A 26,319-nucleotide genomic window follows, 5' to 3' on the forward strand; every position below is an offset into this window, starting at 1 on the left:
GGAGATAGGGCCAGGAAAGGTTCCCCTGGTCCCAGTTTACTTGCCAGTCCAATCGTGACAGTCTATGTTATTTGTTATATGGTTATGTTTTTTGTTTGAAGTTGAGTTAGATGTGCAATATTCTCCTGGTTACCTAATTATCCTCCAGCAATGAAATGCATATGGTAAAATAAATGACACATTTATTAGTCTGTTCCTTTAAATATCACTCAGTCTTTTCCTCAGTTTCAAGAGCTGTTAGCTTGTTGGTTCCTAAAGCTATTCCATTTATATGCAGTAAGGTGATTGACTCTGAGGGCCGTTTAATTTCTGTTTACTGTAGCATATGTAATATTCCAATTCTCCTGTTGGCCGTATATTTCCCTCCTTCATACTCAGGAGAGATTTAAAAAAAAAAAATATCTCTCTCCCCCATCACAGGAACCACCTCGACCTTCAAGGACAGGAAACCTACAGAATAAAATCGCGGTACCTATCCCTTGCATCAATTGGTTTCCTGTCGTTGATGGGTGAACCTTCAGTGGGGAGTACCGGAGGCACTTCCTGATGGCACGACTCTAGGGTCACGTGACCGGAAGTAGTTTCCAGCAATGAAGCCAAGAAACTCCGGGGAATACACTGGAGGCTGCTTCTGCTTTAAAAAGGTGGTTGAAACTCCAGAAAGGCGTTCTATACATCTTCTGGTGATTCCTTCTGAGAATGGAGGTATCTATGGAGCCGGAGGAACAACTTCAGCAGCAACTGCAACAATATCGGTGACATCCAAGACAACGGCTGTATGAAGACTCCCAGAAGTCCTTGTGAGCGTGACAGTGGATGTTCGGGTGAAAGAAGCAGGAGGTATACTCATCATAGCAAAGGCTCTAGCATGATGGATGAATCTCCGACCTCAAGAGGAGATCTATCAGTCAATATGATCCTTCCGCCAAATCCATTATTCCGGGTTTGATAAGATTTGTAAGTGATTTTCATGAAGGTTTTCTTTGCTGTAGGGGTCACCCCTTTCTTCTCATTTGTCTTAGGGAAGAAAGTGCATAACGAAGGCCAAGCACTTTGTGGAGAAGAGTTGCTCGTTACCTGGGAGTAAAAACTCTGCCAGTCATGCATCCAGCAGATGTTATGTGAGGAAACTCCTAATTTCACCTCTGAACTAAGATCTGTAATTAAAGCGGGGGTCAAGAATGCCTTTAAATCCCTATCCCAGGGGGTTAAAGCTAAAAATAATCAAAATAATAAGAGATCTAAAAGATGGTGGCCAGAATATTAGTTTTCCAACAATACCATTCAGAGGAAGAGGGTGATTGGAGGGGCACAGATTTCATCATCGTCATTGTCATCAGAAGAGGACATAGGAGGGCGCCACTGCTTTCTGGTGGAAGAAACCGATAAGTTTGTTAAAGCCGTTAGATCCACTATGGGGTAATAGATTCTCGACCGGAAAAGTCTGTACAAGACATAATGTTCGGCGGGCTAGAGCAGAAGAGGGGGCCGGTCATAGCCTCTTAATGAGAAAATCCAGTCTCTGATTAAAATAGAATGGGGAAACACGGTAATGAAAGTCCTCGCCTGTTGCGGGGGCAAGGAGTTATTGCTTATATGTTAAAGTTACCGTAGTCATTCTAGAGGGTTTACTCCCTCTAATTTTTTTTTTTTTCTTTTATGTAAGATTTATGCAAGGTTTGTGAACGAGTGTTTTTTGTGTTACTCTTCTCGAATTGTATATTATAAGAAAAAGTACTTTGATCATTGTCGTAGTTTTCAACTACTGTTTTTCTTGTAAAATTCTCTTCTCTTTAATAAAAATATATTTACCCACAAAATAGAATGGGGAAAAAAAAGAAAAGTAGTAGGTACAAAAATGTTTTTTATCTCCTTAATGTACACTCTGCACACCATCTTGACTGGAAAAAAACAGAAATGTAGTAATTTTTGCAAATGTATTAAAAAAGAAAAACTGAAATATCACATGGTCATAAGTATTCAGACCCTTTGCTCAGTATTGAGTAGAAGCACCATTTTGAGCTAGTACAGCCATGAGTCTTCTTGGGAATGATGCAACAAGTTTTTCACACTTGGATTTGGGGATCCTCTGTCATTCTTCCTTGCAGATCCTCTCCAGTTCCATCAGGTTGGATGGTGAACGTTAGTAGACAGCCTTTTCAGGTCTGTCCAGAGATGCTCAATTGGGTTTAGGTCAGGAGTCTGACTGGGCCAGTCAAGAATGGTCAGCGTTGTTCTGAAGCCACTCCTTTGTTATTTTAGCTGTGTGCTTAGTGTCATTGTCTTGTTGGAAGGTGAACCTTCAGCCAAGTCTGAGGTCCAGAGCACTCTGGAAGAGGTTTTTCATCCATGATATCTCTGCACTTGGCCGCATTTATGTTTCCTTCAATGACAACCAGTTGTCCAGTCCCTGCAGCTGCAATACACCCCCATAGCATGATGCTGACACCACCATGTTTCACTGTTGGGATTATATAAGCCAGTGATGAGCAGTGCCTGGTTTTCTCCACACATATCGCTTAGATAGTGATACCGCTTAGAATTATCACTAGTGATGAGCGAGTGTACTCGTTGCTCGGGTGACCTCCGAGTATTTGTTATTGCTTGGAGATATATTGTTTTCATCGCCTCAGTTGCATGATTTACGGCTTCCAGATATGCTGAATACATGTGGGAATTCCCTAACAAACAGGCATTCCTCACAGGGACCCAGCTTCACCTGTGGGAAGCTATACCATCCCAGCTGCCATAACATCACCCCAGTGGACCCCTTAAAGCAGGGTCGGTCATCCCGGACCGAATACCACAGGTGGCGTCTCGAACTCTAATTATCTCACAAATCCTTTTAAAGGCGTTCCCCTTAACATGGGCACCCAGGGCCAAGAACCGGGTCACCGCCGCCGTGACACGTCCTTTTAAGTACCAGACCTGGTACCGAGTACCCCACTGCCCTGGTGGGCGTTCCAAGTGCTTGGGACTGGACTTCCTGAATAGCGCACGGAGAGGCCTTATCTGCAGAGCCTGTGATGGCTACTGTGTTGGGGAAGCTACAGTTCTGCGGGTCTGGACTATCTGAGGTGCCCTGGTCACAAGGACGGTGATCCCAGTTCGGCAGCTTCCCTGGGAACCAGGACTGACAGGAGTCAGTGTGTGGAGCAGGAGCTCTTGTAAGGTAACTCCAGATAAAGGGGGTTACGGGCAGAGAAGTATCTGCCATTGGAACAGACTGTCGGTGGTTAATATGTTCCGCTGATGTAAATAATGAACTGTTTGTGGTGCGGTTTATGATGTTTAATAAACTGGATAGATTGTTTTTGTGAGAAACGTGCCTGAGTGCTTTAATCCCGTTGCCAAGCGAGTGTCCCCCAACCCACTCAGGTAGCGCTATCTCACACAGCCCTAAGCATAACTACAAATCAACAAAAGAATGGCTTTGCAAGAAGAGCATCAAAGCTTTAGAATGGCGCAGTTAGAGCCAAAATATACATTTAATTCACAATCTCTGGGTTGACCTGAAGAGGGCTCAAGACAGTAGATGCCCTCATAAACTGACAGAATTATAATGCTATTGCAAGGAAGAGTATTCAAAAATTGCCGGTTCTAGATATACCATGGTGGTAGACTGAATGCTGTCATTAATTTAAAGGGTACTTCAAGAAAGTATTAATTTGTGTGTACATATTTATGCAATCACATAGTTTTAGTTCTATGTTTTTCTTTTCTGCCTTAAAAAAAAAATCTTTTTTTTTTTCAATTGAATTGTAAACATTATGGGTGACATTAAAGTGGCAAGAAGTTCTGAAATTTTGCTTCTTGGTATGATTTTTTTTCTACATGACAAAACTCTGGCATTTTAATAGGGGTATGTACATTTTTTTTATAAATGCTAAATTAATCTAATAATTGCGCTATAAAAATTTTGACGTTGTCGATTTCTAGAAAGAAAGTCAGAAGGCTGATGACTACCTTCGTGAGATAAAGGACCAAAACCTACTTCCCGTAGCTGTAGCAAAATGCATTGAAGCAGCTGGTTATGAGCATTCATCAGAAATGCAAAAATCATTGCTAAGGGTAAGCTGAAGATTTTTTTTTTTTTTTGCAGGAAAACATTGTGCAATAGATATACCTTCTTTAGTAGTAACTATAATGAAAAAAAGGGGGTCATGATGGACTCAGTAATGTTTAATATCCATATAGGAATATTGTATCCACATTAGACTTGAAAGGAATCTGTTACCACTTTTTTGGGATATCATGTAAAAATATCTTTCAGTTTAGTGTCACGCACCTATGCATTATACCAGTACTTTTGATACCCCTAAACTCCCCACCTATGATCCATAAATACTGTTTATATTCTTCCCGCTGTGTATGTAAATCTGCTCCGTCCGGTCTAATGGGCAGGGCTTATTGTCCATCTCTCCCCCCCTTCTGGCTTGCTCTATGCATTTCTTTCTGGTAATTCCTGCGTTCGCGTAGAGTTACCGCGTGTGCGCATTCATATGTCCTCTCGCGCGTGCGCAGTATGCTTTGCCCATCTGTGGGCAAAGCATAAAATCAGTATTGTGCATTTGCCGGCATACGCCATTATGTTCTATGCATCGCAATACTTCCGGGCTATAGAACGTTAATGGCATATGCCGGCACATGCGCAATACTGATTTTAATCTTTGCCCACAGTTGGGCAAAGCACACTGCGCACAATGGAGCAGGTGTAAAACGCTGCGGAATCCGAAAAAAATTGACATTCTGCAGAAAATACAACGCAGCGTTTCCGCGCTGTATTTTCCACACCATGGGCACAGCAGATTTGGTTTTCCATAGGTTTATATGGTACTGTAAACCGCATGGAAAACAGCTGCGAATCCGCAGTGGCCAATCCGCTGTGGATCCGCAGCCAAATCCTCAACATGTGCACATAGCGTTAGAGGCCATTTTCTGTCCACTAAACACACAATGGCTTTGTCTAATACATCTGGACTGTGACACTGACTGTGACTTTATTAATGTTTTAGTAAGGGTTACATTAGGATATTGGAGTGGAAAACACAAATATGTTTTTTTCATGAAACTGAATAGTTTTTTAGATAGTTGAGCAAAGGTTTGGCACAATGAACTTGCGCCTTAAAGTGAATGTTACAGTTGATACATGCAGACCAATCCCAAAACATACTTGAAAAGCCGCGGGCAACCGAGATTGCACTTTAGAGTAGGGGATAGGAGTGGCTAACCGAGCTCAGCTGAGAGCTCAGACTCCCATGGCTTCCAACATGGCCGATTAACTGTACTGCCAAAACAAATATACACCGTTTAAAAAGGTCTTTTCAGCGCAGGAGTAGGAGCAATCAGACGCTGCGTTCTTCTAGCTCCTCTCTGTTGCAGTAACTCCGTGACAGTCTTTGCATATTATCATACAGATCAGGTTATTTACTTGGATTAGGAGATTTCCAAATATACTGTCCTCCCTAGTACTAAACAAATCGGTATTGTTCACTTCAGATAGTACTACCTGCAAAGAAGCATCATGAAAACCACATCAATCCCAGAAAAATACCATCTTTACTCAAAGTACTTAAAAACAATTACTTAAAACAGGTCCATTATACAGAAATTCAATGATAAGATGATTACCTCATCATTACACACAGTAATTCATCAATACGATAAGTGCACTAATGTTAATTGAGTATACACCAAAAGTACAACAGCATTTAATAGATAATGGTATGATATCACTCTATCCGATCACTATCATGCACTGCAGTCTGACAATCATAACAATAACTGTCTGTAAAATGGTATGTGCTCTGCTGTGGGACCTTCGTATCACCAATGCTTGTTTCGCTACTTTGCATCCTCAGGGACTTTAGATTGTTTCAGCTTTAAAATATTTCCTTTTAAAGGAGTATTACCACAAATTACTTTTCCCATAATTTCATCTTCCAATAAAATAATAAACTCTGCACTGATTGGTTCCAGGTTCAGCACCTGGGCACGGATTGAGCTATTATTTGAGAAACTACAGCAATATTTCTTTGTTTTTCAGTTGCATACAATGTTATTTTATTTTTTATAGTTTGTTAATTTAGCATGCTTTTAAAACCTGCTTTCTTTGCATTTGCAGGCCGCATCCTTTGGAAAATGTTTTCTAGATTCGTATTCACCTTCAGATTTTGTAACAATGTGTCATGATCTCCGTGTGCTTAATGCTATCAATGATTACCAGATAGGCATACCGTTGACTATTGGACAGTATCCTTTTCAGTGTTGACTCCAACGAAGAATGTTTCTGACCACCAAGATTTTAATTCTTCTAGTTTTATGCCTTTAAAAAGCACATACAGTATTATATCAGCTGTAGTATATTTATTATAACAATGGAAAATATACTTTTTATACCTTAAAAGTATATATTACAGATGTACCTATGTATTAAAAATGAAAAATTACGATATAGTAACACCCCAGGGCAATCCCATGAGAAAATGAGTCAGCGGTAATCCTTCAAATATAACGTCAAATTCAGTCTATACTGCTCTTTACTATCAGAAAACATGATTTTTTTTCTGGTTTTCTTTTTCTTCATTGCCATAACTTTTTGAAGTTTTTTTAAGAGAAAATAGTGACGCTGCTCTTCTTTTTTGCTTTTTTTTGCCCATTTGTTGCAGGATATAAAAAAGAACATTAGAACTTTATTCTACTAGTCATCATTACTAATTTTGGCATATAGTACAGTAAAATATCCCACTGCGCTGATCCAACCCGCAGGCCAAATACAACATTAGAAAACTAATGGAGCAAGAACAGCAAAAGTGCAGGCAACTCCCAAAGCAAAAAACAAGAGGAAGGGGAATTGTGAGGCGCACCCTAGTGTTAATACAATTTGTAGTGATAGTTCGCCATACAAAGCATACTATGACAGGGTATACGATACATACCAGCCAACTAAATAGACCTACATTTATTGTTGTTGTAAGCATGAATATCTGAGGCACAATTCACAATAGGCTAATAATGTGCATCAGGTTATCAACAAAAATGTATAAAATGTAACAAAAATCTTGTGTGTGTGTGTAAAAATATATATATAATATATAGCTCAAAAAATAAAGGGGACACTTAAACTACAGAATATAACTCCAAGTAAATCAAACTTCTGTGAAATCAAACTGTCCACTTAGGAAGCAACACTGTTTGACAATCAATTTCACATGCTGTTGTGCAAATGGAATAGACAACAGATGGAAATTATTGGCAATTATCAAGGCACACTCAATAAAGGAGTGGTTCTGCAGGTGGGGACCACAGACCACATCTCAGTACCAATGCTTTCTGGCTGATGTTTTGGTCACTTTTGAATGTTGGTTGTGCTTTCACACTCGTGGTAGCATGAGACAGACTCTACAACCCACACAAGTGGCTCAGGTAGTGCAGCTCATCCAGGATGGCCCATCAATGCGAGTTGTGGCAAGAAGGTTTGCTGTCTCTGTCAGCGTAGTGTCCAGAGGCTGGAGGCGCTACCATGAGACAGGCCAGTATACCAGGAGACGTGGAGGGGGCCGTAGGAGGGCAACAATCCAGCAACAGGACCGCTACCTAGCCTTTGTGCAAGGAGGAGCACTGCCAGAGCCCTGCAAAATGACCTCCAGCAGGCCACAAATGTGCATGTGACTGCACAAACTGTCAGAAACCAACTCCATGAGGATGGTCTGAGCGCCCGGTGTCTACAGATGGGGGTTGTGCTCACATCCCAACACTGTGCAGGATGTTTGGCATTTGTCAAAGAACACCAGGATTGGCAAATTTGCCACTGGCGCCCTGTGCTCTTAACAGATAAAAGCAGGTTCACATTGCGCACATGTGACAGATGTGACAGAGTCTGGAGACGCCGTGAAGAGTGATCAGCCTGCAACATCCTTCAGCATTTAATATTACAGTCATGAAGCACCAATATACTTTGTATAGATGAGTGGTAAATACCAACTCTCTCTAGGCACTCCTCGGGTGCCCTTCTGGGACTACTCCAAACCAATACATAGACAAAAACACGGAGAAAAAAAGTCCACTTCAACATATTTAGAAAACAATATACAAAAGGTTTATTAAGTAATCAATCATATACGAATACAAATATATAAAATACAAAACATGGATGTATTGTCAATACCGCCATATAGCAGAAGACACATATAGGAGGAAATGTGGCAATGACCAAGTCAGGGGGGGAGTTCACATATTACACCTTTTGGGTGGCAGCGTCAGCTCAAAAAGTAAAGAAAACGTACGACCAAATATAATCACTATGTCTAACTCACATGGCAAAATAGCCCACAGTATAGGATCATATCATCATAAGTACATATAGTTGCTGCTTACCCATTATGGATCAGGTGTGTTCTCCCCACCTCACTCGGTCCCCCTGGACGCGCGTTTCGCGTGGTGTATCCATAATGTGTCTCATTGTGTTTAAGTATCATAAACCCGGAAGTAGAGCCGGTGACGCCGGCGCATGCGCAGTAGCGTCCAGAGTGCATCGTTCAATAGGGCCATCACAGTGGGGAGTGTATGAGAGGCGGAGCTCCACCTTCCAAGCACAAGGAGTGTATCACTCCCCACTTGTTAGTGATAGGTCCACAAGAAGATGGCTACGATGGACGACACCGGGCATGCGCACCACCAGCTCCCAATAAAAAGCCCTGGCTGCAGCCATTTTCTTAGTGATAAAAATAGAATCGCTCAAAGAACAGAACGCCGCAGCGTCTCGAAATATACGTAAACCGGAACGCTAGAGAGATTAGAAGCGTCCTCAATAGAGTGGAAAAGCGGGACGCTAGAAAGATGCAGAAAATAATAACGCACCTCATATGTCTAAATGTGTACAGTTACATAAAAACAATAAAAAGAAAAAGAAAAAGAAAAGAAGCACTATAATAAAAGGACAAAATACAAAAAGAAACAATAATATACATAAGGTATGTGAACAAAGCATATATCATGCATGTAAAGCATCTATGTGATACCGTGTATATGTTATAAGACAGACCCCGCTACACAATGGGGAATAAATTATACTGTGTGTTAGTGGTCGCTGACAACCCCAAAATACATTATTAGTGTCAAAAGGTCCTATATAGGCCCTAAAATATAAACCAGCAAGGTTAAAATTGATATGTGATCCTGCACATACTTAAAAATCGCAGGGATGTCAAGTGAAACCTAGTGAATAACTAGTGGCCCCCAACCCCTGAAATAGACCGAGTCATATAGGCATACTAACAACTCATACAGACATTCACTAAACAATGATGTATACATATAAAGACCACATAAAAGTGCAGACTCATGAAAAAACACGTAAACCACATTTAAAAAAAATATATAGACAACATATAGACTATATGTAAAGGGCACTCCTTCTCTTCAGGCTCCGAAACGTACAACGGATTTTGCTGCGGCGTCATCACCAGTGCGTAGCCATGGACGACTAATAAAAACTAAAAGGAAAAACACACAACAAGACAGTAAATACATAAAAATATTAAAAAACGAATGGTGAAAGAGTCACCCAAGAGAGGACAGCCAGGTCAAAGGTCATGGGCTATTGTCCATGTTACATCCATATTATATCGCTGCATGTCAGAACAAAACCGGAAACTTACGAAAATATACTTATAGAACCAAATAAAGGTGTCAGACACAACAGAGAACCTACGGGACTCTCACAGAAAAGGAGCGAAGCTGAGCTGTTCATTAAGTCCCTTCGGGGCAAGGGTGTCAAGGGTGACAATCCACTTACACTCGCACTGTGCGAGTAACTTGGTCATATTAAGTAAGTAATATATTTAGTGGCGCTTAGAAACCAGCTTGGTGTATTGCTGCAGATTTATACCACCACCACACTGTGGTTAAAGGAACTATTCCTATATGCACTAAAATAAATAATTAAATCTGCGCAAAAAACCAAATGTATTAGTAGATATATAAGATTTAATAGAAGTACAAAAAAATAAAGCAAATATAAAACGATCGTTATATGATACTGGTATAAGTGAACACCAAAAAATAACAATAAAGTATTGTGCCAGTAGTTTGAAAAGAGAGACGGGCCTGTTTCTCTTATATATGGATAGGATATCCAAGACAATAGGGGTAATACATAGATGGATGGATGCTCAGCGAAAAAATGACCTAAAAACTTGACCTAAAACCAGTCCGATATTTAGTTAAGAGCAATAAAGTGCACCATGCGGAAAAAGGATTAGAAGACCAAAAATAACCAAAAAGAAACTCCAAGAAGATGCCCCGGCCGGTGGCAGAGCTTCAATGAAACAGGGTATAGCAGCACGTGGCAGCCGAATTAGCCGGGTCGGAAACCAGCTGTGCGTGCCGCTTTTTACCTTTAGGTGGAGCTCATATTGTCGTAGAGAAAATACTTCCTTTGTTGATCCTTCGCTGGAAGAAGTCCCGACTGCTGGGCAAGTAGTGTAGTCACGATTTCCCGCAGCGTTCTTCTGCTACCTGGCGTTGTCGCTCTCCGGAGCAGGACCTTTAGGTGGAGCTCATATTGTCGTAGAGAAAATACTTCCTTTGTTGATCCTTCGCTGGAAGAAGTCCCGACTGCTGGGCAAGTAGTGTAGTCACGATTTCCCGCAGCGTTCTTCTGCTACCTGGCGTTGTCGCTCTCCGGAGCAGGACCTGCACACGTTGGCGGAGAGCATCCGCAAGTTACTCTTCCCTGAGGTAATGGCGCCCAGTGTGGGGCTCGGATAACAGTCCGGGCAGTGCCAGATATGTCGCACGATTCCTGGGATAACTTGGTCATATTGCCACCCCTAACACCTCCATGTATTAAATCTATCCCTCTCACTTTTAAGCCCCTAGGGTCTGATCCGTGAAACAGCCGAAAGTGCCTGGGTATTGTTTTTAGGACCGATGGATCTTCTACTTCTTTGCCTGCCAAAATATCTCTTACATGTTCGCGCGTCCGAACCTTGAGTTCCCTAGATGTGAGACCGACATAGATCAGGGAGCAGGGACAGGTCGCATAATAGACCACAAAGGTAGTGTTACATGAGATATACTCTCTTATCTTAAATTCCCTGCTCCCATCGGAACTCTTGAAGGTCCCACATCTAAGGATGTTCGGACACGCAACACACGAGCCACAAGGAAAACATCCCTGTCTGGGACTCCTCGCACCAAGAAATGTTTTACTTTTTGTTGTTATATAATGGCTCCTTACTAGAGTATCTTTTAAATTTCTGGCTCTCCTTTGTGTCATCAGAGGAGATTTTGTGAGATATGGGGCCAAAGCACTATCGGTCTGAAGCACGGACCAGTGTTTGCTGAACACCTCACGGATGCGATGCCATTGGCAGTTCGCAGTAGAAATAAATCTGATTGCCGTCTCGTCATTCGCTCCTGATCTGTTCGAATCCCTTAGCAGGTCCTCTCTCCGTGTATGTCTGGCCCGTCCATACCCTGCCCTAATGCTACGATGACTGTATCCTCGTGCCCTAAACCGTTCCGTGAGGATGGCGGACTGTCTCTCGAAGCGGGCATCCGTAGAGCAAACCCGCCTATTCCTCAAGAATTGTCCAACTGGGATGGCTTTAATAACCGAATAATTGTGTGCCGAGGAGGCATGAAGCAAGGAGTTCACAGAGGATTCCTTGCGGTACAGATCTGTTTCGATAGAGCCATCCTCGGCAACACACAGCGTAATATCCAAAAAATTAATTTCCCTAGAATGCCAAGTATGCGTAAATTTCAAATTAAAATTGTTAATGTTCAGGGCCTGCATAAATTTGGATAGGCTGGCTTCGCTACCACTCCACACCATCAGAATGTCATCAATGTAGCGAAACCAGCCCACCACTGGGTCCGCGGCGTGTGCGCCATCGCCCTGGAAAATACACCTTTCCCAGTAACCCAAGAATAGATTTGCATACGAAGGCGCACACGCCGCGCCCATTGCAGTGCCCTGCAACTGTAAATAAAACTTATCTTTGAAAACAAAATAGTTGTGGGTTAAAATAAACTCAAGCAATTCCAAAATAAATTCCGAAAAATGGCCATCCCAGTTGGTAGTCTCAAGGAAGAAGCGGGCGGCCCTCAGACCATCTGCATGTCTAATCGAGGTGTATAATGACTCCACATCAATGGTGACTAAAATCATGCCCGCCTCCAGAGACAGTCCGTCCACCCTCCTCAACACGTCAGTAGTGTCTCTGACATAGGAGGGCAGCGTCTCCACCAAAGGTTTTAAATAGAAATCAATAAATTTACAAATATTCTCGCATAGCCCTCCTATGCCAGAGACAATAGGACGTCCTGGTGGGTTGACAGCATCTTTGTGCACTTTGGGCAGTGGGCATCCTTCAGCATGACCGGTTTGGCAGTGGGTCAGTAATGGTGTGGGGTGGCATTTCTTTGGAGGGCCGCACAGCCCTCCATGTGCTCACCAGAGGTAGCCTGACTGCCATTAGGTACCAAGATGAGATCCTCAGACCCCTTGTGAGACCATATGCTGGTGCGGTTGGCCCAGGGTTCCGTCTAATGCAGGACAATGCCAGACGTCATGTGACTGGAGTGTATCAGCAGTTCCTGCAAGATGAAGGCATTGAAACTATAGACTGGCCCACCCATTCCCCAGACCTGAATCCGATTGAACACATCTGGGACATCATGTCTCGCACCATTCACTGACGTCACGTTGCACCAAAGACTATCCTGGAGTTGGAGGTTGCTTTAGTCCTGGTCTGGGAGGAGATCCCTCAGGAGACCATCCGCTGACTCCTCAGGAGAATGCCCAGGTGTTGTAGGGAGGTCATACAGGCATCTGGAGGCCACACACACTACTGAGCATCATTTCCTTGTCCTGAGTAATTTCCACTTAAGTTGGATCAACCTGAAACTTCATTTTCCAATTTGATTTTGAGCATCATTCCAACTCCAGACCTCCGTGGGTTATTAGTTGTGTTTTAGGGTATGTGTCCACGTTCAGGTTTGCTTCAGGCTTTGGTCAGGATTTTATGCAGGTAAAATCCTGACCAAAAATGCACCTGAGGTCACTGGCAGGTCTGTTGTGAATTCTGCTCTTGGGCTCCCTCTGGTGGTTGTAAGTGGTAGCGCTGCTGTCTCTGAATCGCAGCATTTATCAGGTGTGTTCACTTTTTGCAATTATGACTGGGCTATTTAGTCTTGCTTGACCCTTTAGTCAGTGCCAGTTGTCCATTGTTCCTGGAGGATTCACATCCCTTCCTGGTCTCTTCTGCTTTGCTGTTCATTTCAACAAAGATAAGTTCTGGCCTTGATTTTTGCTGTCCACATGCTGTGGCCTTATTGTTCAGTTCTTTTCCATGTTTTTGTCTTGTCCAGCTTGGTCTGTATATGGATTTGTTTAGCCAAGCTGGTATCTCTGGAGATGCACATATACCCTCCATATCTTTAGTTAGCTGTGGAGATTTTGTATTTTCTGTGGTGGATATTTTCTAGTGTTTTAATACTGACCGCATAGTACTCTGTCCTATCCTTTCTATTTAGCTAGAAGTGGCCTCCTTTGCTAAATTCTGATTTCAGTCTGTGTATGTTTTTTCCCTCTCCTCTCACAGTCAATATTTGTGGGGGGCTGTCTATCCTTTGGGGATTTTCTCTGAGGCAAGATAGTTTTCCCTTTTCTATCTCTAGGGGTAATTAGTCCTCCGGCTGTGTCGAGATGTCTAGGGAGTGATAGGTACATTCCACGGCTACTTCTAGTTGCGGTGTTAATTTCAGGGTCTGCGGTCAGTACAGGTACCACCTTCTCCAGAGTACATCTCATGCTGCTCTTAGGCCACCAGATCATAACACAGGTCACCTGCGGTGTTCCTGCGTGTTTTGCTCATTGTAGCAACATGCTGCGTTCTGAAAAAACGCAATGCATGTGTGTTTTTGCGGCAAAAACGCATGCGTTTTTTAATGCACAGTGGAGACGGGATTTCAATAAACATTGAACTGTAACATCTGGACGCTGCGTTTTTTTTACGCTGCGGCTCAGCGCTGCATCAAAGCGCAGCGATTCCTGAACGTGGACACATACCCTAACGTTGATTATTTTTAGGTTTTATTGTTCTCAACACATTCCACTATGTAATGAATAAAGATTTACAACTTGAATATTTCTTTCAGTGATATCGAAGATGTGGGATTTTAGTGTTCCCTTTATTTTTTTGTGAATATATATATATTAGGGTTGAACAATTAATATAAATGTTCAATTCTCTAGTTGCCTACTCCTGGCCTAATGGATATATTGATCATGTGCACTAAAGAAATACACCAGACACAGTCAGCTGTAACTCTCCTTGATCAATGTGTGGCTCAGCTCCAAGAAGGGAAGTTTATTAGTCAAACACAATGTTATATATCTCCTGTAAGGGGGCTCGGTTAGCTCTAAAATGGGAGTGATCGGATGTATTCCATTGGTTAGTGGGTTGGGCATGAGCAAGTCCATGGGCGGATCCATGAGGTCATCAAGGTGGGTTGGTCCGTGAGGTCATCAAGGTGGGCGTCACTGTGGGTGGATCCATGAGGTCATCAAGGTGGGCGTCACTGTGGATACCAGACCGCACGGCATGCAGATACAGGAAATGGTGGCCATCTTCAGTGTCTTCATTGTTCATCTTGGATACCAGAGCACATGGCTCTGGTAGAGGAGATGGCAGCCATCTTAAGTGTCTTACTTTGTCTGAGGAAAACTTATGTAAGGTTAAACAATACATGTTATAGGTTGCTTCCCTCAATTACCTTGTGTGTTGAGGTTAATTAAGTATTTGATCTTATGGCTCTCCTCAACATATATATATATATATATATATATATACAGGTCCTTCTCAAAAAATTAGCATATAGTGTTAAATTTCATTATTTACCATAATGTAATGATTACAATTAAACTTTCATATATTATAGATTCATTATCCACCAACTGAAATTTGTCAGGTCTTTTATTGTTTTAATACTGATGATTTTGGCATACAACTCCTGATAACCCAAAAAACCTGTCTCAATAAATTAGCATATTTCACCCGTCCAATCAAATAAAAGTGTTTTTTAATAACAAGCAAAAAAACCATCAAATAATAATGTTCAGTTATGCACTCAATACTTGGTCGGGAATCCTTTGGCAGAAATGACTGCTTCAATGCGGCGTGGCATGGAGGCAATCAGCCTGTGACACTGCTGAGATGTTATGGAGGCCCAGGATGCTTCAATAGCGGCCTTAAGCTCATCCAGAGTGTTGGGTCTTGCGTCTCTCAACTTTCTCTTCACAATATCCCACAGATTCTCTATGGGGTTCAGGTCAGGAGAGTTGGCAGGCCAATTGAGCACAGTAATACCATGGTCAGTAAACCATTTACCAGTGGTTTTGACACTGTGAGCAGGTGCCAGGTCGTGCTGAAAAATGAAATCTTCATCTCCATAAAGCATTTCAGCCGATGGAAGCATGAAGTGCTCCAAAATCTCCTGATAGCTAGCTGCATTGACCCTGCCCTTGATGAAACACAGTGGACCAACACCAGCAGCTGACATGGCACCCCACACCATCACTGACTGTGGGTACTTGACACTGGACTTCAGGCATTTTGGCATTTCCTTCTCCCCAGTCTTCCTCCAGACTCTGGCACCTTGATTTCCGAATGACATGCAAAATTTGCTTTCATCAGAAAAAAGTACTTGGGACCACTTAGCAACAGTCCAGTGCTGCCGCTGTTTATGGTTCAAAAGTGGCTTTACCTGGGGAATGCGGCACCTGTAGCCCATTTCCTGCACACGCCTGTGCACGGTGGCTCTGGATGTTTCCACACCAGACTCAGTCCACTGCTTCCTCAGGTTCCCCAAGGTCTGGAATCGGTCCTTCTCCACAATCTTCCTCAGGGTCCGGTCACCTCTTCTCGTTGTACAGCGTTTTCTGCCACATTGTTTCCTTCCAACAGACTTACCATTGAGGTGCCTTGATACAGCACTCTGGGAACAGCCTATTTGTTGAGAAATTTCTTTCTGGGTCTTACCCTCTTGCTTGAGGGTGTCAATGATGGCCTTCTTGACATCTGTCAGGTCGCTAGTCTTACCCATGATGGGGGTTTTGAGTAATGAACCAGGCAGGGAGTTTTTAAAAGCCTCAGGTATCTTTTGCATGTGTTTAGAGTTAATTAGTTGATTCAGAAGATTAGGGTAATAGGTCGTTTAGAGAACCTTTTCTTGATATGCTAATTTATTGAGACAGGTTTTTTGGGTTATCAGGAGTTGTATGCCAAAATCATCAGTATTAAAACAATAAAAGACCTGACAAATTTCAGTTGGTGGATAATGAATCTATAATATATGAAAGTTTAATTGTAATCATTACATTATGGTAAATAATGAAATTTAACACTATATGCTAATTTTTTGAGAAGGACCTGTATAATATATATATAAAATATCTAAAAAAAATAAAGGGAACACTAAAATCCCACATCCTAGATATCACTGAATGAAATATTCCAGTTGTAAATCTTTATTGAAGATCCAGAGGCGCCTCCAGCTTCTGGAAACTACGCTGACAGACACAGCAAACCTTCTTGCCACAACTCGCATTGATGTGCCATCCTGGATGAGCTGCACTACCTGAGCCACTTGTATGGGTTGTAGTGTCCGTCTCATGCTGCCACGAGTGTGAAAGCACAACCAACATTCAAAGTGACCAAGACATCAGCCAGAAAGCATTGGTACTGAGATGTGGTCTATGGTCCCCACCTGCAGAACCACTCCTTTATTGAGTGTGTCTTGATAATTACCAATAATTTCCATCTGTTGTCTATTCCATTTGCACAACAGCATGTGAAATTGATTGTCAAACAGTGTTGCTTCCTAAGTGGACAGTTTAATATCCAAATTGCCTCTTCAGAGAAAAAAGAGGACTTGAACTCTATAGTGCCACCTATTGGAAGTAGCGATCCTGCAAGTCACAATCAACTCTTTAACGAGTCTTGCAATATGACTTAAGGTACCGTCACACTAAGCGACGCTGCAGCGATAGCGACAGCGATGCCGATCGCTGCAGCGTCGCTGTTTGGTCGCTGAAGAGCTGTCACACAGACCGCTCTCCAGCGACCAACGATGCCGAGGCCCCCGGGTAACCAGGGTAAACATCGGGTTGCTAAGCGCAGGGCCGCGCTTAGTAACCCGATGTTTACCCTGGTTACCAGCGTAAAAGTTAAAAAAACAAACAGTACATACTCACCAGCGCGTCCCCCAGCCTCTGCTTCCTGACGCTGACTGAGCTCCGGCCCTAACAGCACAGCGGTGACGTCACCGCTGTGCTTTCAGTTTAGGGCCGGCGATCAGTAGAGTCAGGAAGCAGAGGCTGGGGGACGCGCAGGTGAGCATGTACTGTTTGTTTTTTTAACTTTTACGCTGGTAACCAGGGTAAACATCGGGTTACTAAGCGCGGCCCTGCGCTTAGTAACCCGATGTTTACCCTGGTTACCAGTGTAAAATATCGCTGGTATGGTTGCTTTTGCTGTCAAACACGGCGATACACGGCGACCTAGCGACCAAATAATGTGCAGACCTTCTAGCAGCGACCAGCAATTTCACAGCGGGATTCTGATCGCTGCTGCGTGTCAAATACAGCGATATCGCTCCCTAGGACGCTGCAACGTCACAGATCGCTGGCGACGTTGCTTAGTGTGACGGTACCTTTAGGATAAGAGCCAAATCAGTATCTCAATTCGCAGACACGGTGTTTCGGGCTGTTGGACCTCATCAGTGAGAAGCATGAGAACTGATTAGGCTAGATGTGAGGCTCTGGACTGAGGTCTAAGGGGTAAGGTTTTTCCTAGTGGAATGTGACATACCAGCTCTGGCTTGTGAATGTAAGGAGGCTTATTCGCCGTGCAATGCTCCGCTGGGAAATTTAATATGCACATTGCCTCTTCAGAGAAAAAGAAGACTTGAACTCTATAGTGCCACCTATTGGAAGTAGCGATCCTACAAGTCACAATCAACCCTTTAACAAGTCTTACAATATGACTCAGGATAAGGGTCAAATCCGTATCTCAATTCACAGACACGGTTTTTCGCACTGACGACGAGGGCCAACAGCCCGAAACCCCGTGTCTGCGAATTGAGATGCTGATTGAGATTATATGTATATACATATACATACAGTGCCTTGCAGAAGTATTCGGCTCCCTGGAACTTTTCAACCTTTTCCCACATATCATGCTTCAAACATAAAGATACCAAATGTAAATTTTTGATGAAGAATCAACAACAAGTGGAACACAAAATTTTGTGAAGTTGAACGAAATTTAGTGGTTATTTTAAATTTTTGTGGAAATTCAAAAACTGAAAAGTGAGGGGTGCAATATTATTCGGCCCCTTTACTTTCAGTGCTGCAAACTCACTCCAGAAGTTCATTGTGGATCCAACTTGGACAACTTCTTTCTATACCCCTCGCTTGGCTCCGATAACATATTAAAGTGTACACTCCCCTCCCGTGCTGGCGCCGTTCCCGCGGTGTCAGCACGTGCTCTCACAAGGGCTCTCATGCAGTGTTGTGACACGGGACATCGGTGCCCAATCACGCCAGTGTCACTGTGTTGGCCTTCGGAAAAATTGAACATGAAGAGGAAACCAAGGATCAGCTGCAGCTCCACTTCCTCTTCATGTTCAATTTGTCCAAAGGCAGAGACAGTGACGCCAGTGCTGATTGGGTGTCGGCATCTCGTGCCACAACAACCGTACGAGATCCCCAAGTGCCAACACCACGGGAACTGCCCCAGCACAGTAGGCGGGTATAGGCTTTATTATGTTATCGAGGCCAAACATTTTGATAAAGAAAGGGGTTGTCCTAGTAGTGGACAACCCCTTTAATGACAAAATTAATTTTTGGGTAATTTTTTTAAGGCTGGTATTTGATAGGTAATGGTGATAAACTGGGGAAATTCTCTTTCATTATCCTTTACAATTCTGCAGATATAAACAACTCACTGTTCCAGTCCTTCTAGACAGGTATTGTTTTATTCAGTGCTATTCATGTGTTAGTTTATGCAGTGGGAGAAATAAGCATTTGTTCCCTTGCTGATTTTGTAAGTTTGCCACTGACAAAGACATGAACGGTTAATTTTAACATTGAGAGATAGAATATCAAAAATAAAATCCAGAAAATCACATTGTATAACTGATACCCATTTATTTGCATTTTGCAGTGAGAAATAAGTATTTGATCTCCTACCAGCCATTAAAGAGTTAAGACTCTTAAAGGGAACATGTCAAACCCCCCCCCCCCCCCAGGCGTTTTTAACTAAAAAAACCACATGTGCAGCACTAATGCTGCACTCTGTCAAGGTGGCTCTTTTAGTTGGGCTCACTGCCAATGCTGAACTATTCGTTTTTAGAATTTGCCTTTCCTACCTGTAGTTTGTCTTGTCAGGCTGGCATGTCTTTTCCCCGACACAAGCGCCTCCCAGCCATCACTCAGGGCCTCTGGCTGCCGCCTCCACTTCCTTCATTCTTACTTCCTACGCCTGCGCTGTAAGTTTTTTTTTTCGGGCATGCTCAGTTTGCGCTGCCCTTTGACCCCCATCACATGATGGGAACTTACAGCGCAGGCGCCGGGGACGTTAATGAAAGAAGGGGAGGCGGCGCACAGTGCACGCAGGCCCTGAGTGATGGCTGGGAGGCGTTTGTGTCAGAGGGTTAAAGACATGCCGACCTGACAAACTACAGGTAGGAAAGGCAAATTCTAAAAACTAATAGTTCAGCGTTGGCAGGGACCCCAACTTAAAAGAGCCACCTTGACAGAATGCAGCATTAGTGCTGCACAAGGTGGCTCTTTTAGGCTACTTTCACACTAGCATTATCAGGCGTAAGTCGCAATGCGTCGTTTTGGAGAAAAAATGCATCCTGCAAAGTTGCCCGCAGGATGTTTTTTCTCCATACACTTGCATTAGCGACGCATTGCGACGGATTGCCACACATTGCATCTGTCATGCGATGGATGCGTCTTGTTTTGGCGGTACGTCGGCACAAAAAACGTTGCATGGAACCTTTTTTTTGTGCGTCGCGTCCGCCATTTTCGACCGCGCATGCGCGGCTGAAACTCCTCCCCCTCCTCCCCGGACATTACAATGGGGCAGCGGATGCGTTGAAAAACTGCATCCGCTGCCCCCATTGTGCATTTATTTCATAGCATACGTCGGGCTGTACCGACAAGTGTGAAAGTAGCTTTAGTTAAAAACTCTTTGGGGGGGAGGGGGTGACAGGTTCCCTTTAAGACTCTAACCTCTACAACATGAGTAAGACCAAAGAGCTTTATAAGGATGTCAGGGACAAGATCATAGACGTGCACAAAGCTGGAATGTGCTACAAAACCATATGTAAGACGCTGGGTGAGAAGGAGAACTGTTGGTGCAATAGCAAGAAAATGGAAGAAATACAAAATGACTGTCAATAACTTACAAAATCAGCAAGGGATCAAATACTTATTTCTCCCACTGAATTTGCTATAGGTAGGTACAGCAAATATAGGTATGTGAAGATATGCTGCTATAATTTGGTATATGCAACAAAAATCCATGATGTTTACATTTTAAGCTAGTGGTACTCATGAAGTGATGATTAGCATGGCCTTAGCTAGCATAGTACATACAATGGCATGTAAAAGTGTGGGCACCCCTGGTCAAAATTACTGTTATTGTGAACAGAGTGTTGAAGATGAAATGATCTACAAAAGGGATATATTATATATATATATATATATATATATATATATATATATATATATATATATATATATATATATATAGTGCAGAATTATTAGGCAAGTTGTATTTTGATCACATGATACTGCCAATTAAGTAAATCAGGTGATGTGTATCTCTGTAATGAAGAGGGGTGTTGTCTAATGACATCAAAACCCTATGTAAGGTGTGCTTGATTATTAGGCAACTTCCTTTCCTTTGGCAAAATGGGTCAGAAGAGAGATTTGACGGGCTCTTAAAAGTCCAAAATTGTGAGATGTCTTGCAGAGGGATGCAGCAGTCTTGAAATTGTCTAACTTTTAAAGCGTGATCACCGAACAATCAAGCATTTCATGGCGAATAGCCAACAGGGTCGCAAGAAGCGTGTTGGAAAAATAAAGGCGCAAAATAACTGCCCATGAATTGAGGTGAATCAAGCTTGAAGCTGCCAAGATGCCATTTGCCACCAGTTTTGCCATATTTCAGAGCTGCATCGTTACTGGAGTAACAAAAAGCACAAGGTGTGCGATACTCAGGGATGTGGCCAAGGTAAGGAAGGCTGAAAAACAACCACCTTTGAACAAGAAACCTAAGATAAAATGTCAAGACTGGGCCAAGAAATATCTTAAGACTGACTTTTCAAAGGTTTTATGGACTGATGAAATGAGTGCCTGTTGATGGGCCAGAGGCTGGATCAGTAAAGGGCAGAGAGCTCCACTCCGACTCAGACGCCAGCAAGGTGGAGGTGTGGTACTGGTATGGGCTGGTATAATCAAAGATGAACTTGTGGGACCTTTTCGGGTTGAGGGTGGAGTGAAGCTCAACTCCCAGACCTACTTCCAGTTTCTGGAAGACAACTTCTTCAAGCAGTGTTACAGGAAGAAGTCGGTATCGTTCAAGAAAAACATGATTTTCATGCAGGACAATGCTCCATCACATGCCTCCAACTACTCCTCAGCGTGGCTGTCCAGTAAAGGTCTCAAAGAAGAAAAAATAATGACATGGCCCCCTTGTTCACCTGATCTGAACCCCATAGAGAACCTGTGGTCCTTCATAAAATGTGAGATCTACAGGGAGGGAAAACAGTACACCTCTCGGAACAGTGTCTGAGAGGCTGTGGTGGCTGCTGCACGCAATGTGGATCGTAAACAGATCAAGCAACTGACAGAATCTATGGATGGATGGCTGTTGAGTGTCATCTGTCATGGTTCCCAAAGGCAAGGGAACGTAAGAAACATATAAGTAACGAACGAGCTCTCGGGTGATGGAAACTCGAATTGACCGTGAGCTAAATCTACCACACAACTAACAGTAGCCAGGGAGCATACCTACGGCTTCCTATATGCCACGCGCCAGCCGGAGGACTAACTACGCCTGGTAGAGGAAGAAACAGACCTGGCTTACCTCTAGGGAAATACCCCAAAAGATGATAGCAGCCCCCCACATGTAATAACGGTGAATTAAGAGGAAAAGACATACACAGTATGAAAGTAGATTTAGCAAAGAGAGGTCCACTTACTAGATAGCAGAAGGATACAAAAGAGGACTTCACGGTCAACTGAAAACCCTTTCAAAAACCATCCTGAAATTACTTTAAGACTCCTGTGTCAACTCATGACACAGGAGTGGCAATTTCAGCCCGCAAGAGCTTCCAGCTACAGAGAATTACAAAAACTGCAAACTGGACAAAAGGTACAAAACAAAAGGACAAAGTCCACTTAGCTGATCAGCAGACTAGAAGCAGGAACATGCAACCGAAGGCTCTGGTTACAATGGTGACCGGCAAGGAAATGACTGGAGAGCAAGGCTAAATAGGAAACTCCCAAACACTGATGGAAGCAGGTGAACAGAAGAAGCAAAGTGCAAACAAGTCACCAGTACCACCAGCAACCACCAGGGGAGCCCAAAAAGCGGATACACAACAGTACCCTCCCCTAAAGGAGGGGGCACCGAACCCTCACAAGAACTGCCAGGGCGATCTGGATGAGCCCTATGAAAGGCACGAACCAAATCCGAGGCATGAACATCAGAGGCAGTTACCCAAGAATTATCTTCCTGACCATAGCCTTTCCATTTAACCAGATATTGAAGTCTCCGTCTGAAAATACGGGAGTCCAAGATCTTCTCTACGACGTACTCCAATTCACCCTCCACCAGCACAGGAGCAGGAGGTTCAGTAGAAGGAACCACCGGTACCTCATATCTCCGCAACAACGACCGATGGAACACATTATGGATAGCGAAAGATGCCGGGAGGTCCAAACGAAAGGAAACAGGGTTAAGAATCTCCAAAATCCTATAAGGACCGATAAACCGAGGCTTAAATTTGGGAGAAGAAACCCTCATAGGGACAAAACGGGAAGACAACCACACCAAGTCCCCAACGCGAAGGTGGGGACCAACACGACGACGACGGTTAGCAAACTGCTGAGTCCTCTCCTGGGACAATTCCAAATTATCCACCACTTGTCCCCAAATCCGATGCAACCGATCCACCACCGCATCCACTCCAGGACAATCCGAAGATTCAACCTGACCAGATGAAAAACGCGGATGAAACCCTGAATTGCAAAAGAAAGGAGAAACCAAAGTGGCAGAACTAGCCCGGTTATTAAGAGCAAACTCCGCCAACGGCAGAAAGGCAACCCAATCATCCTGATCCGCAGACACAAAACACCTCAAATAAGTCTCCAAAGTTTGATTAGTTTGCTCCGTCTGGCCATTGGTCTGAGGATGGAATGCAGACGAAAAGGACAAATCAATGCCCAACCTGGCACAGACTGCCCGCCAAAATCTAGACACGAACTGGGTACCCCTGTCAGAAACGATGTTTTCCGGAATACCATGCAAGCGAACCACATTTTGAAAAAACAGAGGGACCAACTCAGATGAGGAAGGCAACTTAGGCAATGGCACCAAATGAACCATTTTAGAAAAACGGTCACACACCACCCAGATGACAGACATCTTCTGAGAAACAGGGAGGTCCGAGATAAAGTCCATAGAGATGTGCGTCCAAGGCCTCTTCGGAATAGGCAAGGGCAACAACAACCCACTAGCCCTAGAACAACAAGGCTTGGCCCGAGCACACACATCGCAAGACTGCACAAAAACACGCACATCTCGAGACAGGGAAGGCCACCAGAAGGATCTAGCCACCAAATCTCTGGTGCCAAAAATTCCCGGATGACCTGCCAGAGTAGAAGAATGAACTTCCGAGATGACTCTAGTGGTCCACTCGTCAGGAACAAACAGTCTACCAGACGGACAAAGATCAGGTCTATCCGCCTGAAATTCTTGCAAAGCACGTCGCAAATCTGGAGAGACACCAGACAAAACCACTCCATCCTTAAGGACACCAGCGGGTTCAGAATTCCCAGGAGAGTCAGGCTCAAAACTCCTAGAAAGAGCATCTGCTTTCACATTCCTAGAACCCGGTAAGTACGAGACCACAAAATTAAACCGGGAAAAGAACAACGACCAACGTGCCTGTCTAGGATTCAGGCGCCTGGCAGACTCCAAATAAATTAAATTCTTGTGATCAGTCAAAACTACCACCTGATGTCTGGCACCCTCAAGCCAATGACGCCACTCCTCAAATGCCCACTTCATGGCCAAAAGCTCCCGATTACCAACATCATAGTTTCGCTCGGCGGCCGAAAATTTTCGCGAAAAGAACGCACAAGGTCTCATCACTGAGCAGTCGGAACTTTTCTGCGACAAAACCACCCCCGCTCCGATCTCGGAAGCATCGACCTCAACCTGAAAGGGAAGAGAAACATCAGGCTGGCGCAACACAGGGGCAGACAAAAAGCGGCGCTTAAGCTCCCGAAAGGCCTCCACGGCAGCAGGGGACCAATTGGCAACATCAGCACCCTTTTTAGTCAAATCCGTCAGAGGTTTAGCAGCGCCAGAAAAAACAGCTATAAATCGACGATAAAAATTAGCAAAGCCCAAGAATTTCTGGAGACTCTTCAGAGAAGTAGGCTGCGTCCAGTCGTAAATAGCCCGAACCTTGACAGGGTCCATCTCAATAGAAGAAGGGGAAAAAATATACCCCCAAAATGAAATTTTTTGAACCCTTTACACACAAAGAATTCTCCCGCAAAACCTGAAAAACCCTCCTGACCTGCTGAACATGAGACTCCCAGTCATCAGAAAAAATCAAAATATCATCCAAGTACACAATCATAAATTTATCCAAATATTCACGGAAAATATCATGCATTAAGGACTGAAAGACAGAAGGTGCATTAGAAAGGCCGAAAGGCATTACCAAATACTCAAAATGGCCCTCAGGCGTATTAAATGCGGTCTTCCACTCATCCCCCTGCTTAATTCGCACCAAATTATACGCCCCACGAAGATCAATCTTAGAGAACCACTTAGCCCCCCTTATGCGAGCAAACAAATCAGTCAGCAAAGGCAACAGATACTGATATTTGACTGTAATTTTATTCAGGAGACGATAATCAATACAAGGCCTCAGAGAGCCATCCTTTTTAGAGACAAAGAAAAAACCGGCTCCTAAAGGTGATGAAGAAGGACGAATATGTCCCTTTTCCAGGGACTCCTTAATATACTCGCGCATAGCAGCATGTTCAGGTACAGATAGGTTAAACAAACGTCCCTTTGGAAATTTACTGCCAGGAATCAGATCTATGGCGCAATCACAATCCCTGTGAGGAGGGAGTGAACCAATCTTAGGCTCTTCAAAAATATCACGATAATCAGACAAAAATGCCGGAATCTCAGATGGAATAGATGACGAAATGGACACCATAGGAGTGTCCCCATGAGCCCCCCGACATCCCCAGCTTAACACAGACATAGCCTTCCAGTCAAGGACTGGGTTATGAGACTGTAACCATGGTAATCCAAGCACCAAAACATCATGTAAATTGTACAACACAAGGAAGCGAATCACCTCCTGATGGTCTGGAGTCATACGCATAGTCACTTGCGTCCAGAACTGTGGTTTATTACAAGCCAAAGGTGTAGAATCAATACCCTTCAGAGGTATAGGGACTTCCAGAGGCTCTAAATCAAACCCACAGCGCCTGGCAAAGGGCCAGTCCATAAGACTCAGAGCGGCGCCAGAGTCCACATAGGCATCCACGGTAATAACTGATAATGAACAAATCAAGGTTACAGACAAAATAAATTTGGACTGTAAAGTGCCAATTGAAATGGACTTGTCAACCTTCCTAGTACGCTTAGAGCATGCCGATATAACATGAGCAGAATCACCACAATAGAAGCATAACCCATTTTTACGCCTATAATTCTGCCGCTCGCTTCTGGACATAACTCTGTCACATTGCATTTTCTCTGGCGTCTCTTCAGAAGATACCGCCAAATGGTGCACGGGTTTGCGCTCCCGCAAACGCCAATCAATCTGAATTGCCATTGTCATGGACTCATTCAGACCTGTAGGCGCAGGGAACCCAACCATAACATCTTTAACGGCATCAGAAAGGCCCTCTCTGAAATTTGCCGCTAAGGCGCACTCATTCCACTGAGTAAGCACAGACCACCTACGAAATTT

The 26,319-nt window shown here is 43.6% G+C and overlaps 1 protein-coding gene across 2 annotated transcripts in view; it reads left to right on the forward strand.

The window, feature by feature from the left end:
- The window catches only part of VPS16 (VPS16 core subunit of CORVET and HOPS complexes), a 508,307-nt gene that overhangs the window by 238,466 nt on the left and 243,522 nt on the right, over positions 1-26,319 (forward strand). For both annotated transcript variants that reach the window (XM_077275596.1, XM_077275595.1), the window contains exons 12-14: positions 3,940-4,071; positions 6,125-6,252; positions 19,006-19,041. In XM_077275596.1, coding sequence (XP_077131711.1) covers positions 3,940-4,071; positions 6,125-6,252; positions 19,006-19,041 — 296 coding nt within the window. The remainder of the gene's footprint in view (positions 1-3,939; positions 4,072-6,124; positions 6,253-19,005; positions 19,042-26,319) is intronic.

Source organism: Ranitomeya variabilis, chromosome 7, assembly GCF_051348905.1.
Source record: "Ranitomeya variabilis isolate aRanVar5 chromosome 7, aRanVar5.hap1, whole genome shotgun sequence".
Classification (NCBI taxonomy): domain Eukaryota; kingdom Metazoa; phylum Chordata; class Amphibia; order Anura; family Dendrobatidae; genus Ranitomeya; species Ranitomeya variabilis.